The sequence below is a fragment of the Heteronotia binoei genome, chromosome 1 (genome assembly GCF_032191835.1).
Source record: "Heteronotia binoei isolate CCM8104 ecotype False Entrance Well chromosome 1, APGP_CSIRO_Hbin_v1, whole genome shotgun sequence".
Lineage (NCBI taxonomy): Eukaryota > Metazoa > Chordata > Lepidosauria > Squamata > Gekkonidae > Heteronotia > Heteronotia binoei.
The window spans coordinates 93,613,320-93,628,539 of record NC_083223.1 but is presented as its reverse complement, the minus strand read 5'-3'; the positions used below and the strand labels follow the sequence as shown (position 1 = coordinate 93,628,539).

At 41.9% G+C, this 15,220-nt stretch overlaps 1 protein-coding gene across 1 annotated transcript in view; it reads right to left on the bottom strand.

Annotated features, from left to right (window-relative positions):
- Positions 1-13,222: 13,222 nt before the first annotated feature.
- Positions 13,223-15,220, bottom strand: part of GRIK2 (glutamate ionotropic receptor kainate type subunit 2) — an 896,645-nt gene continuing 894,647 nt past the window's right edge. Inside the window, exon 18 of the mRNA XM_060237503.1 lies at positions 13,223-13,459. Coding sequence (XP_060093486.1) covers positions 13,395-13,459 — 65 coding nt within the window. The 3' untranslated portion in view covers positions 13,223-13,394. The remainder of the gene's footprint in view (positions 13,460-15,220) is intronic.

Below are 15,220 nucleotides of genomic sequence, written 5' to 3'. Positions count from 1 at the left end.
TGATCTTTAGCTGAAAAGTACTATCCTCACAGACACACAGAAATATCTCTGGTTAGAAATTGAGCAGCTTGGAATTCATAGCCCATTCAGAACTTTACTCAGCTTGCAACACCCTTTATACCACCATAGAAATTGTTTGTGAATTTATACTTTAAATTGAAAAGACAAGATGTTACTTGGATAGCCCAGGCTAGCCCAATCTTGTCAGATCTCAGAAAGTAAGCAAGATTGGCCTTGACTAGGATTTGGAAGGGTTATCTCCAAGGAGTACCAGGGTCGTGATGCAGAGGCACACATTGGCAAACCATCTCTGAAATGTCTCTTGTCTTAAAATCAAGTCTAGTTTGCCTCCTAGAGGTGAATAATACTAAAGAGCTAGGACTTCTGGCTGCCAGACAATCTTCGCATTCCCTGGCTATTCTACACTACAATAATTAATTAATGTTTAGCTCAGCTAGAAATTTGAACTTTTATTTGTAAAAAAGATAAATGGGGGGTGGGGTTAGAATGAAATTCTGCTAAGTTTCATAATGAAGAAGAAGCTAATTTATATCTGGTAGGAAAATGTTACTTTAAAAAAAAATGGCTTTGCCTTTATAGAGAGAAAAAAATTAAACTGAGAAGAGAAGTATAGGATGAACAGGAGATGTGTAACTTCATCAGAATCCAGTTGTTATACTGCTGTAGTGGTCATAGCATTGTTAGAGGGTCTAGAAGTTATCCCTCCCCCCCCAAAAAAAATCACTTTTAAGATGCAACCATGGATTCCTCTTATTCTCATTCAAAACAGGACTCTCTTTCTCTGTAGTTTTCAACAGCATTTTCTACATACCCTTTTGTTGTTTCAGACCATGCAGGATTTTTTTTTTTAATAAAAAAGGTTAGACCCCACAGGATGGTACTAGCAGGAGAACTGGAAGGTTTGGTAAGACATTGTCTTCCTCTGAGCATCTGCAAAGTAAATTCTGAAACTGTTCAGAGCTTTCCTTCCTGGTCCTCCTCTCTTTGAATTTCTGTTTTGATCAAAATGTAATTGATTCAAAACAGACTCCAAATTCCTAAAAAGGGAGGAGAGAAATGGATTGTTGAATTTCATGGAGAAATTGGGTAAACAGGAATTAAGACAATTTCTCTTAACAATCTCCTCAGTGTTAAGATTCTGCTTAACATTACAGTTGTGGGGTTTATTATTACTGTCAATCTTTTTCTGTTTTCTTTTTGTGGCCTAACCTGCTACAGAAGACATTATGTAGACTAAACTTGGAAGCATGCCACATGTGAAAGCATCAAAACAGTGGGAGAAAACCCATTAGCTACTTGCCCATTCCTCATTCATATTGCAGTAGGACAGGTCTGCAATAGTGGTATGCTTATTTATCACCCTTCATTGACTGTTTCTTTCCCCCTCCTATCAGCTTAACACTCTCTGGCAATTATGCTAATCTGTCTTCAGGACAGTAGATAGATGTTCCATGATTGCGCTTTTCACAGTAGAGGAAATATAAAGTATTCCAGACAAAGCAGGAAGGTCTTTAATTATATTGCCCAGCCTTCAAATATAAATTAAGATACCCACCACATTTCTTATCCAGAGATGTTTAACTGGGTCACTACTCTTAGCTCTTGGTTCATGTTCAAGGGGCGCTGAGTAAATACTGCCTTAGAGGGGAAAACAGAGGCCATGTGGAGCCTTCATAATGATCTGTTTATTTACAAATACACAGCATAGGAAACCAAGTACAGAAATGGACCATCACAAAGGAAGATCTTATTATTACCCTAAAATTACTTCTCTGTTAACAGTCTTAAGCTTATTTGTCCTTTATCAAATTCACTGCATACACGATATTCATCCATCCATCCATCCATCCATCCATCCATCCATCCATCCATTCATGGGATTTATATCCCAGCCATCCCACCAAGACATCATATATAAATGGTTTCCTCAAATGTTAGTTTTGGTAGTTTTAAACATGAGACTTCACTGGTTTCCTTGTAAGTGGCTCAAGACCAAGAAGTAGGTCAATACGTGGTCCAGATCTAGTTCCAAAAAATATGTTCTGTATAGGTAGCTAAAGCCAATGGCCAATTTGTGTTGTTATAGTTAGATTGTGTCCTGTAGCATTTTAAAGACTAACAAGATTTGGAGGTGGAGTATAAGCTTTTGAGAGTCGATTTTCTTTGTCAGATACACAAAGGGAGCTTTGACTTTCAAAAGGTTATATGCTAAAAATATTGTTGGTCCCTAAGGAGCTACTGGACTCCAATCCAACTGTTCTGCTTCAGACCAACACAGACCCTCTGAAACTATTGTAGTGTTGTTATATAACACATTACGCATGACCCAAGTTGGACTATCAGATGCTTCATAGCAATTATTAGTTACTTCAATACCTTCAAAGCAGAAGGTGCAAACTTGCCCAAAGCTTAATTAATCAATTATTGACAGTGATTCCAATATATGCCTTATTTCACTTTTTGTGGTTTTACAACACAGCCCTTCTGCAAGACACCGTGCAGCATAGGGCTAATTGTACATGCAGCCCTCAGGCCACTTCATATATGAGATGAGAATTATGGCGTATGCTGAAAAAAATGCCATTGCCTGATCCCGGAAAAGATGTTTTAATGTCTTACTCAATGGAATAGTCTAGCACACAAAGCTTTCCCAGCAGAGTCAACTCCTGGCTCAGATTTGGGGTGCCAACTCCTGGCTCTTGACTTGACATTGGAGCAAATGATCAAGAGCCTGGGTGTGTTTCTGGATACCTCTTTATCAATGGAGGCCCAGGCCACAAATGTTGCCATACTAGGCTTCCCAATCCCCAGGTCCCAGCGGGGGATCCCCTGGTTTTACAGGCTTCCCCCCTCCCCCAGCCAGCTGGCCGGCGGGAGAAGCTCCACCCCCATAGCCATTATGCACCTCCAGGAATGATTCCCATAGGGAATGATGGGGAATTGATCCACGGGTGTCAGGGGCTCTGGGGGGGGCTGTTTTTTTGAGGTAGAGGCGCCAGATTTTCAGTATAGCATCTAGTGCTTCTCCCCAAAATACCTCCCAAGTTTCAAAAAGATTGGACCAGGGGGTCCAATTCTATGAGCCCCAAAAGAAGGTGCCCCTATCCTTCGCTATTTTCTATGGAAGGAAGGCATTCTAAAAGGTGTACTGTCCCTTTAAATGTGATAGCCAGAACTCCCTTGAAGTTCAATTATGCTTGTCACACCCTTGCTCCTAACTCCGCCCCCAGTGTCTCCTGGCTCCACCCCCAAAGTCTCCTGGCTCCACCCCCAAAGTCCCCAGATATTTCTTGAATTGGACTTGGCAACCTTATGCCATACTGGTATTTTTCCAACTGTGCCAGGTCAGGCAACCGTTCCCCTACCTGTCTTACCCTGACCTAGCCACAGTAATCCATGCAGTGGTCACCTCTAGCCATTATTACTGTTTCACTGTATATAGGGCTAACCTTGAGGCTGATCCAGAAGTTACAATTTGTCTAGAATGTAGTGGTTTAGGTTCTTACAGGGACACCATCAACTGCACATATACAAGCTGTGTTTAGCCCCTGTGCTGGCTCCAGGTTGAGTACTGGGTCAGGTTCAAGTTCTGGTTTTGACCTTTAAGGCCCTAAATGGTCAGGAACCAACATACTTATGGGACCTGCCTCTCCTAGTATGTTCCCCAGACAGCATTGCACTCAGGAGACCAACACTAACTTGAAGTCCCTGGCCCAAATAGTGTCTAGCTGTCCTCAACCAGAGCCAGGGCATTCTCGTTCCCGGCTCAGACTCGATAGAACTCTCTGCCTAGTAACATCAGGGCCCTGTGGGTTACAGTTCTAACAACAGGCTGTTTATCAGTTGCTTTCTTGCTCCATTCCCTCCCCCCATGCTAATGTAGATTGGGGTCAATAATTCTGTATTGTGGCACCACGTAGATATCAGAATTTTATGATTTGGTATTTTAGATTGCTTTAATATTTTGCTGTTTTTATGTGTTTGATGGCATTGTTGTACACCACCCTGTGCCCACTCTACAAGAAGAGTGGTATAGAAGTTTAATGAAATAATTAAATAAATCTCAGACAGGCAACAAAAACAGAGATTTATCAAACCTCTCATGGGCAACTACACCCACTTGATGAGTCATATTCAGTTTAAGTGGGTCTGCTAGCTGTACAAGTGTGATGTTTGTGGGTGAAGACTCAGGACTAAATGTCTGATCATGTGGTAATACTTCCAAAACAGTGCTCTTCGAGCGCTTGACTATGCTTAATATCAGAAATACGTTTTAGTGTATTCTGATGAAAGGAAAGGAAATTTCAGACAAAAGAAAAACCATTTCTACTTCAAAGAAATACTTCTTGAAGAAGAACTTCTGTAAGTAATGATGTGATATTTAAGAGGTGGGCATTTTGGGTGGACTTCAAATGCAGAGTCACCACTCTTGTCTGCTCTGCCCCTCCTCTACTTAACTGGGCTGCATGTTTTACTTGCTTTCCCTGGGTTCTGGCTCTCACTCCCATACAATCTTAGGTTTCAGTTGTTACAGGTTTGTTTTTATTTATTGCTCTTGGTTTCTGAATCTTCATTACAGGTTGGTTAGTGGTTTGGGTACTGGAATGGATTGAGATGGGCTGTTGTGGGACAGGGCATATCAAGAGGCATGTAGGCCACCCAATAATGGGTCAATCCCCAATCACTGCCAATGCTCCTGTTTTTTTAAATCAATTTAGTTGTTTTGTGGCCTTTTCCTTCCATTCATTCCCTTCTTTGGTCCCTGGGTCCACAATATTGGCAGTTACCCTGATTTAATCAATGAAGATTATGGCTGAAATTTTATGAATGGAAGCATTTTTGCTAGAGTTTGGGAAACTGTACTATACATGCATGGGCTGTTGAACTGTTTTAAATAGCCCTGGGGAAGAAAATGCAAGGAGGATTAAAGTGGAAACAATGATGGGGGGGAGAGTGAGATGAAGGCAGAAGAGGTAAAGGAGGAAAGAGCTGATAGGTAATTCAAGAAGTTGCTGCCATGCCCACAAACCAACCCCCTGAGGCAATTGTCTTAGCAGCTTCTTGGTAGGGCTGACCTTGACCATCCTTTGATAACACACAGCAAAAGGAGAGCATTAAACACATTCTAGAATGCCTTCTCAACTCAAGGTTACTAATAATAATGCCCAACAGATATCACCAGTTCCAATAGTGATCTGAGAGTGCACATAATCATATCAAAGAATACTCTCCAATTCATGAGGGATTCCTGGGCAGGTGGATTGATACATAAAGAATCTACTGAAGAAGGGAAGTTTGAAGAGAAAATGAATTCCAGGCAAATCCCTGTGAATCTCTGCAAAGGCCTGTGACATTTCCCCTTTAGTCAACTATTTTTTTCATGTGTCTCTTTGCTCAGAACTGTTTTTTTTTTCAGCCTTCCCATTCCAGTTACCAAGCTGGACTTTTAAGTTCTTGCATCAAATCAGAACACCCACTACAGTGCTCAAAGAATTTGTACTTCTGAAGCTTTTGTAAATGTTCAAAGAAAGTGGTCACTTTTAACAGTGAATGTGCATATATAAAAGTATGTGTATATATAAAATAATTAATACAATCAAGAACCAGAGTTGGAAAGGGTCTTATAGGCCATCTAGGAAAGGATCTTTTAGGCCAACTCCTTGCTCAGTGCATATTTTTGAAAAGAACTGTATGACCATCCTTCTAGGGAACAGGACAATGATAAATTATTTTAACTCTACTGCCAATATTATTTACAATTTTGACCAATTATTTGAAAACTGTAACACAATTGCTCTTAATATTACACTCTGTGAAATAGACTCTTTAATGAAGCTGGCACAGGGCAAGACAGGATGTTGTAATTAAAACAACATACATTAAGATAGCTGCTGTAATTATGAATAGAGAGGATTAGTGAAAAAAAATGTAAGGCAATTAAATGATGAAATCTCTTATCAGCCACTTGCTGCTGATTCAAAGTAAGATTGATATCATTTGGAAATGGGATTAAATGCTGTTCACAGACAGACAAAAAGCAGTTCTCATTCCAGAATAATTAATGCAACTGCCTATGTTAATGAATGTACTTATTAGAACATAAATCAATATTTATATATCCAAGCATTATTACACAGTGACTATAGGTAACAAAGGATTAAAAGGAAAGTGGGCAATCTTATTTGAAGAAACTCACAATGATACCTGAACATCTGAAATAGCCTGCAGGTGTAGAGACAGGAAATGCGATCCAGTGTGTTCAGCTTCTCCTAGTCATATTGGTGCACATTTATAGTTTAATAAAGTCTGACAATCCTTGCCTTAATTCCAGGGCTTTCATTTTCTACAAAAGGTATGCAAAACTTCATTTTAATAAATCTTACCACAAAAAATATTTTGCTCTATATGATGCTTGCATCCCAGTTGTCCATTTTAGATAGAACTAAACCAAAAGGGGTGTATGAGAGTCTGATTTTTCTGCAAATATTAAAATGTGCCCCAACTTTTGGTTATTCCTCAGGGATTTCTGTGAAAGGGAATGTGAGTGTTCGCCTGTTCCGAAAATGTTGCACTCAATAAACTTTGTTCTCATTAATATTTTGTTCCTTATTGAATATAATCACCCAGGTAATCAGTTGAGGAAGCTTTGTGTTCACTGTAAAGTAGCTTTGTCTGATGTTCCAATGCTATGGACATTTCTAGCTCTATGACATCATTTATTCTGATTCCCAAATTGGCAGGAATCACATTATGAAAGAGGTGAGAAGTCCTTAGTATAACATAATTTTGTAAGTGGGAAGTTCAGTTTGCAGGATTGGTTTCAAATATCACCTCGATATTTTACTTTAATACAAATTTTAAAACAATGAAACAGCAATACACTACACAATCAACAAATGGCAGTGAAAATGTGACACATCATTATTTAGAGCAATGTGAAGGCGAGTAGGACCAAGCATGCTATTTCCAGCCCTTTGTGTGCTTCGAATGAAATGTAGCTCCTTATCAGAAACCTCTGGAGGTCCAGCCTAGGTGCATACCTCCTGTACATGTGTAAATAGCATGTCAGTATTTTCAGTGAATGCACCTAGGAGGCCAGCATGATCAGTTGTAAGTAGAATCTGGGGCCAGCTTGCTTGCTCCCACTATCCAACTGGCTTGTATTGTCCTGAAAACTGATAAACTATGAACACAGGGCTAATATAAAATGTATTATTTTATTAAAACCATAACCATACTTCCTCCTGATTCTCTCCTCTCCTATGCTTATCATCCGACCTCACCTTATCTGCTCAGGTCTTTTACTCTTGCTAGAATGAATGCCTATTCAATGATGATTTAAAAATGCACCTTTTTGCATCTTCTCTACTCCAGTAGAATTTGCTCTTGTTCTCTTGGCAAAATAGATACAAGCTCTCATATTTTATTGGAATGCCCTCTATATCAGGAGTGTAGGACTCATTTGTTATGAGGACCAGATCTGACATAAATGAGACTTTGTTGGGCTGGATGGTGTGTATAAAATATAATGTCAGGCATAACGAGCCAACAAAACACACAAACACTTTCTTTCTCTCTGTATCAAGGCAAAGAGGACATTGGGTATCCCAGTCATAGAGGGGGAAGGGAAGGTATGGTGGTGGGACTAGATTTCAGGGAAATGGAAGAGGCCGGAGATATGGGAGTACTCAGACCTCTTCCCATCTACACCTCATCCTTAGACATGTCAGTTGTGGGACTAGGAATGTTTACCTATCTCCAATACTGGTGCTGTTTAATGCCATGTCTATCAATAATAAGAACTCTGTCCTGCGAGATTATCTTGTGGAGCAAAAGATAGACCTGGCATGTGTGAGCGAGACCTAGGGGTGGGAGGGCAAAACTGTCACCCTGAACCAACTTATCCTACCTGGGTTCTCAGTCCTACACTAGTCCCAGACAACTGGGCAATGGGGAGCGGGGGGGGGGGTGTTGCAGTGTTCATCCGAGAATCCTTTTCTTTCAGGTCACTTCCTGTTCCACAAATCTCTAAATTTGAATGTGTTGGCCTGGTGTGGGAGGCTGAGGAGACTTTGGCTATCTGGTTGGTGTACCGACTGCCTAACGCACCACCAGATACTCTGCCTGTCCTGCTGGATGTTGTACCCACCTCGGCACTGAACTTTGCAAGCTATTGGACTTGGGGAATTTCAGTGTCCATGTTGAAGATGATGCATCTTTGCAGGCCCAGGACCGAGTGTGGAGACAGTAGGAATCACCCAGTTTTTATTGGTCCTCACACATCAAGTACACCACATGCTAGATCTGATTTTTGGGGTGGGGAGAAATGTGGATCTGATGTCTGTGGATGCAGTCCCATGATCAGACCACTTTGCCCTGAAGGTCTGGTTGGACTTGCTGCATTCTCCATCCTGTTTAGGCTGCGAGCATATTTATGCTCGCCAGCGGAGCCAGATGGACCCTGAGTGGCTTCAGAAAGCTCTGAGGTATCTATTGCCTGCTGGTGGGTTGTTAGATGTTTTAGTGGAGGACTGGCATTTGTGACTCTCTGCAGCCATTGATGACATCGCCCCCCGGCACCCACTTCACTACCACACCAAAGCAACTCCATGGTATACCCTGGAGTTGCAGAGGACGAAGCGACAGCTCAGATTGCTAGAACAAGTGTGGTGGTGTACTCGTGATGAGGAGGCAAGAGCTTCTTATAGAACATTTATGAAGGTCTATTAGAAGGCAATGAAGTCTGCTAAGAGGGAGTTTTATGCAGCCTTCATTGCTTCTGCGAAGTCATGCCTGGCCCAATTGTGTAAGACAATTTGATCTTTAACCACATTGCCATCTGGAAAACAAATGGGTAGGGAATTGGATATTGGCTGTGAGGCTTTTGTGACTTGTTCACAGATAAAGTCTTGTATCTCTGCCAGGACCTCCCTGCCATGATTGATACAATAAGGGAAGTGGAAGCCCCCTGTCTGTCATAGGTCCAATTCTGGACCACTTCAAACCAGCTATCTTGGGAAGATGTTGACAGCATCCTGGCTGCAATGAAGCCCACCACCTGCCTCGTTGACCCATGTCCATCCTGGTTTATTAAAGCATGTGGGGGTGGCATTTGAAATTGTCAACTTGTCCTTTTCATTAGGGATTTTCCCAGAGGGGCTGAAGTAGTCGGTGATTTGCTCCCTTTTAAAGAAACCAATGTTGGACCCTGCGATACTGGCCAACTTCCGCCCAGTCTCGAACCTTTCGTTCCGGGGTAAGGTGGCTGAGAAAGCAGTGGCTGAGCAGTTTCAGACTTTCCTGGAGGGTGCATCTGTCCTTGATCTATTCCACTCTGACTTCTGCCCTGGCCATGGGATGGAGACTGTATTGGTCACTCTTACAGATGACCTCTGGAGGCATCTAGACTGAGGTGAGTCAGCACTGCTGTTGCTTATTGATCTTTCAGCAGCATTTGGCATGGTCAGTTATGATCTTATGACCCACTGCCTCACTGACGGAGTTTAGGGGATTCCCTTACAGTGGTTTTTCTCCTTTCTCTGTGGTCGGGGACAAAGGGTGCACTAGGTGAGCAGATCTCCTCATGACACATAGGAGTGTGTCATGAGGGCAATTCTCTCACCAATGATGTTCGATATCTATATACACATCCTTGACCAGTTAGCCTGAGGTTTTGGTCTGAATTGTCTCCAATATGCAGATGATACCCAGCTCTATATGTTAATGGACAGCCATCCAGACTCTGCCCCCTATCATCTGGCTTTGGGAGCCATGGCTGTGTGGTTGAAGCTTAAGCCAGCTAAGTCAGATGTCCTGTACCTTAGCCAAGGTGGAGTAAAGTCAGGTGTCTGGCTGCTAGCTCTGGATGGTGTGCTACTTATGCCAGCCCAGAAATTGAAGATCTTGGGAGTGACCTTGGATGCCTCCCTTCCTATGGAGGCCCAGGTCACTGTGTTTGTCAGATCTGCCTTTTACCATCTTCAGCAGATCAGGCAGCTATCACCTTATCTCTCTCCTCAGGACTTGGCTACAGTGACCCATGCAATGGTCACTTCCAGGTTGGATTACTGTAACTCGCTCTACGTGGGCTTGCCCCTGGGGCTAATCCGAAAACTCCAGCTGGTGCAAAATGCAGCAGTGCTTTTGTTAACTGCATCGCCTTTACGGGCAAGCATATGGCCAGCGTTGCACCAATTGCACTGGCTACCTATTGAGTACCGGATTCACTTCAAGGTTTTGATACTGACATCTAAAGCTCTGCAAGGCCTGGGACCAACATATCTGAGGGACTGCCACTCGTATTTGCCCCAAAGGACTTCACATTCAGTTAATCACCATCTCCTGGTTGTCCCCAGCCTGAAGGACGACCATCTTACCTTAACTAGAGCCAAACCTTTTTTGCTCTGGCTCTGGCCTGGTGGAACATGCTTCCATTAGAGATTAGGGCCTACCTGATTTACTACCTTTTCAATGAGTTTGTACAATGGAGCTGTTCCATTAGACCTTTGAGTGAGGCCGTGGACACCCATATTATGTCGTCTGGCTTCTCTTGTTGCAGTATTCCACCATTCATCGGACCTATTGAGATAACATCAGTTCCAGCTCTGTTTGCACTATGGCCTAATTAGTTGTCTTTCACCTAAATTGGAACAATTTTATTGTTTTAACTGTTAAAATTTATTTCTAATCTTTATTGCTTATTGTTATTGCTTAAGTTTGTTGTGATCCATTCTGAGCCCACTCATGGGATAGGATGGACTAGAAATTGATAGATAGATGATAGATAGATAGATAGATAGATAGATAGATAGATAGATAGATAGATAGATAGATAGATAGATAAATAAATTAAAAAATGGAATGGAATGGAATGGAATAGTCTAGAACTTTATTGGCCTTAAAGGTGCTTTGTATCTTTCCCATGTAATTGAGGCAACTAGGCAAAGAAAGCTCTGGCTTTTTCCTTTCTTCCCCAGAGGACAGGAGGAGGAAGAGCCTCAGCCAATAAAAGGAAGAGGCTCAGTAGCTCTGCTGTGTGATTGAGAGAGGCTGGCAAAGCAAGTTCTCCCTCTCCCTCCGCAAGGGAGGAGACTTAGTCAATGGAGAAAACAGAGGCTTTGCTCTGTAGCTCCTGTGCAATTGAGCAAGCCTGACAAAGCAAGATGAGATGGAGAAGGAAGCAAGAGAGAGAGAGAAGAAAGCAGACTTGCTTGCGAGCCTGATAGGAGGCCTCCAGAGGCCTAATGCAGCTCCCAGGCCACATGTTTGACACCCCTGGTCTATAGCACTGATATAGCCATAGTTCTCACATACAAACTTGAGAGTGTCATAAATATGTCATTTTTAAATTCTAGCTTCGTTATCCAGATGGTGTTTATAATGAGCTTTAAAATTATTCTAAAGTTCCATTTTGCATAAATATTTTTTAAGGTCAGCCAAAAGAGCAGCAGTGTGACAAAAGCAACAAGCTAATAGAACAGTCTCAGAAAATTATAAATGCCACATCTGAAGGGAACAGATTTCACTCTTATTTAAAGATGCAAAACCTTTGTTGGAAGTACTGGAGCTGTGCTGCAGTTAGCTGCTGGGATGTGAGAGTTAGCATCTAGAGAAACTTCCAATTAGGCCTGTACATCTTGTGATGCTCGATGTTGAATTCAAATAAACAGCCATGGACTGTGGTCTGCCAGGTAGCTGATAACTTCTATTACCAACTCCTGTTTATCTCAAACAGGGTTATCAAACTCCTAGTGTGTCACTATGCAAACTCAGTGAGCTGCATCTGGCAGGGCTGGTCACCAGTTCTGCAGGCTTTGTCTGCATCGTCTCATCAGAGAAAACAGTCCTGTGTTCATAAGGGGAGTAGATTCTAGAGCAACTATGTTGAATGGAGAGCAAGTGAGATCAAAATAGAAATGTCAGAATTTCCTAAAGGCATGGAGAGTTCCATGGCTAATGTAGGACTTCTTATCTACTATATATTGTTCTACTGTATCATACTGTGTTCTGTACTGTTCTACTGTTTTAACTATTATTTATATTGTATTTTAATCCTTGTAGAAGAAGAAGAATTTCAGATTTATACCCCGCCCTTCTCTCTGAATCAGAGACTCAGAGTGGCTTACAATCTCCTAAATCTCCCCCCACAACAGACACCCTGTGAGGTGGATGGAGCTGAGAGGGCTCTCACAGCAGCTGCCCTTTCATGGACAACCTCTGCCAGAGCTATGGCTAACCCAAGGCCATTCCAGCAGGTTCAAGTGGAGGAGTGGGGAATCAAACCCGGTTCTCCCAGATAAGAGTCTACGCACTTAACCACTACACCAAACCAGCTCTAAGAATGTTGTACACCACCCTGAGCCTTTTGGGGAGGGTGGTTTATAAATCCAATTAACAATTAATAATAATGAGGAGGAGGAGGAGGAGGAGGAGGAAGAAGAAGAAGAAGTTTTTCTTAACTGTCAGTGAATGCTCTGTTAGTATATTGCACTTACTATAAAACAAAATTTGAGTCCAGTGGCATCTTTATGACCAACAAGTTCAATTGAAAGGTTTTAAAGGTTAGTCCTTGTGTGAACATGTGACTCAGAGTTGGGTTGAGCACCAGTGGCCTGACTCCTGTTATACCTAATATGTATTTTCACCTTGAGCCACAGATGAATCTCTTCAGTCTGATCAGCAAATTAAATCAATATATAGCCCATTAACCTCCTTGTGTTTTCATACTTTGGGAATTTTTAAGAGAGCATGCTGAGGGAACATCTCATGTGTAGGGTTTATGATGAAGCACTTCAGTGGCAACTCTTGTTTGAGCCAAAATTGACCTTTGCAATGGCCCAAGAAATGGCATTAGTTATGAGACTACTTAATGTCACAGAAATTATGAGGAAAGTGTCTTAACAAAAATGCCAACCGTAGCAAGCAGGCAGAGAATTCTTGGCAACAGGATAGGTGAAGCTCAGAAAGTACACCTGCCATAATATCAACAAGCAAACCATTGCTTGCTCAGGGTGTAGATGACTGCATCAATGATCCATATGTGCAGATTCAAGAATGGAGAATGTAGATTCTGCAAGAAGCATTTCATCACATTTTCCCACAGGAATTTTCTTCAAGGTTGTCATGTCCATCATGTATTGAGCAGACAGTTGACCCACTGGAGAATTGCAATGTGGATGTACAGTGTGGCTCCTTCCAAGGGAAGCTTCCACTCATCATTGCAAAAGAGCATTGCAAGAGCCTGTAACGAAGAAATTGGTTCTCACCACTAGGAATCAATATCGAAGGACTCCAAACCCTCAGCACAAGACAGCTTCAGGAGGTTGTCAGTAAATTTCCCAAGGTGACTTTGAGTGCTTTTGATGGGGTCTCTGTCATTCTGTCTGGATCCAGCAGTCACTCCAATTCACATGAAAGCTAGAAATGTGCCTTTTGCACTCTGTAAAAAAATTGAGGAAGAACTTGAGAATCTTATTGAACAAGGAGTCCTTGAACCAGTTACACAGACACAGCGGGCTACACATGTTGTCACAGTACTAAACCCTAATGGCAAAGTGAGAACTGTGATGCTTAAATTTACGGTAAATAAGGTACTAAAACAGCATCCACATCTAGTGCCTTACTGTCCTTGCTGGTTGAAAAGTCCTTGTGAAACTTGATCTTGCCCAAGCATATCAGCAGTTGATTGCTGATGATGCTGCAGCAGCCACCCAACAATCATCACACATCAAAGGGCATTCTGGTTGAAGCACCTCTAATTTGGAGTATCTGTTTTCCAACAATTCATGTAGAGCCTTCTGTATGTAATTCCTGAGGTTATTCCATGCTTTGGTGATGTCCCGAGTATGGGATCAACAGATGATGAATTTGTTGAAAGACTTCATGAAGTCCTACACTGTTTTGACAAATCATGTCTCTATATTAAAAAAAAATAAAAATACAAAATTGGAAGTTTGCGTTACATTCTTGGACTATTAAATTGATGCTTCAGATATCCATCCCTGTAGCTAAGGTATATGCAATCCAGGAGGCACCACCACCAAAATAAGCAGAAGCTTCAAGCCTTGGGATCCTCAGTTTTTAGTGTGTCGTCCTTCCACAAATGGCAACAGTTGCTGAGCCGCTGCATCACCTATTGATAAAGGAGTTTCTTGTATTTGGCTAGCCAACATGAAGACGTATTCTAGGATGTTAATAAATTATGGCTTCTGCTATTTTACTTATACATTATGATGAAAAGAAACCACGGGTCCTCATTATGGATGTTTTACCTTAGGGTATTGGAGCTGTGCTTAGCCCTAAATTGACAGACAGTGCAAAAGCCACCAATAACCCGCTATTCAAGAACTATATCATCCACTGAAAGCAGTTATGCTCCAATTAACAGGGATGCCCTTGCTGTTATTGAAGGAGTCAAGAAATTTCACAACTACCTCCATGGCTTTTGAAATTCCCATAGATCACAAGCCTCCATTAGGACTGATCTTAAGTGACAAGCCTACACCCTTTATTCTCTCACCACATATGCAGCATTGGAGTATTTTGCTTAGTGCTTATGATTATACACTGGTCTACAAACCTGGCAGAACAGTTGTTAGTGCTAATGCTTTTAATCAGTTGCCACTTCCTGAAGTGGAGGTGCCTCTTGATGTTGATGTTGGAAAATCTCGCAGATACACCTCCTCAGGCTGATCAAGTTGCAAATTAACTACTCGGGATCCCACAATGGCTTGCTCATTAAACTGAGTGTGGGGAGATGGCTGGTTGAGGAACTGTCTGAGAAATTCAAGTCATTCCAAAGCCATCAGCCTGAAGTGTCTGCCCAAAAAGGATGCCTGTTATGGGGAACCATGTTGTCATTCTTGAAGAAGGTCATGAAACCATTTTGTCCACACTGTATGCTGCACACTCAGGAATTGTTCATATGAAAGCACTAGTTAGAGGCTATGTCTGGAGGCTTGCAGAAACAACAGAAATAGAACCACCAGGAGACCTTATACTTTGCAGGAGAACCCCAAGACCTAACAGTGGAAGAGTTAATGAGTGTGGGACATGCCAGGATACTAGGTATAACACACCAAGGGCACTTTACTTTCTCTGAGAAGTGTCCAAGAAGCTGTAGTCAAAAATGCATATTAATTTTGCAGATCTCTTTCAAGGAAATAAGTTCCGGATTGTCATAGGCTATTATTCTAAATTG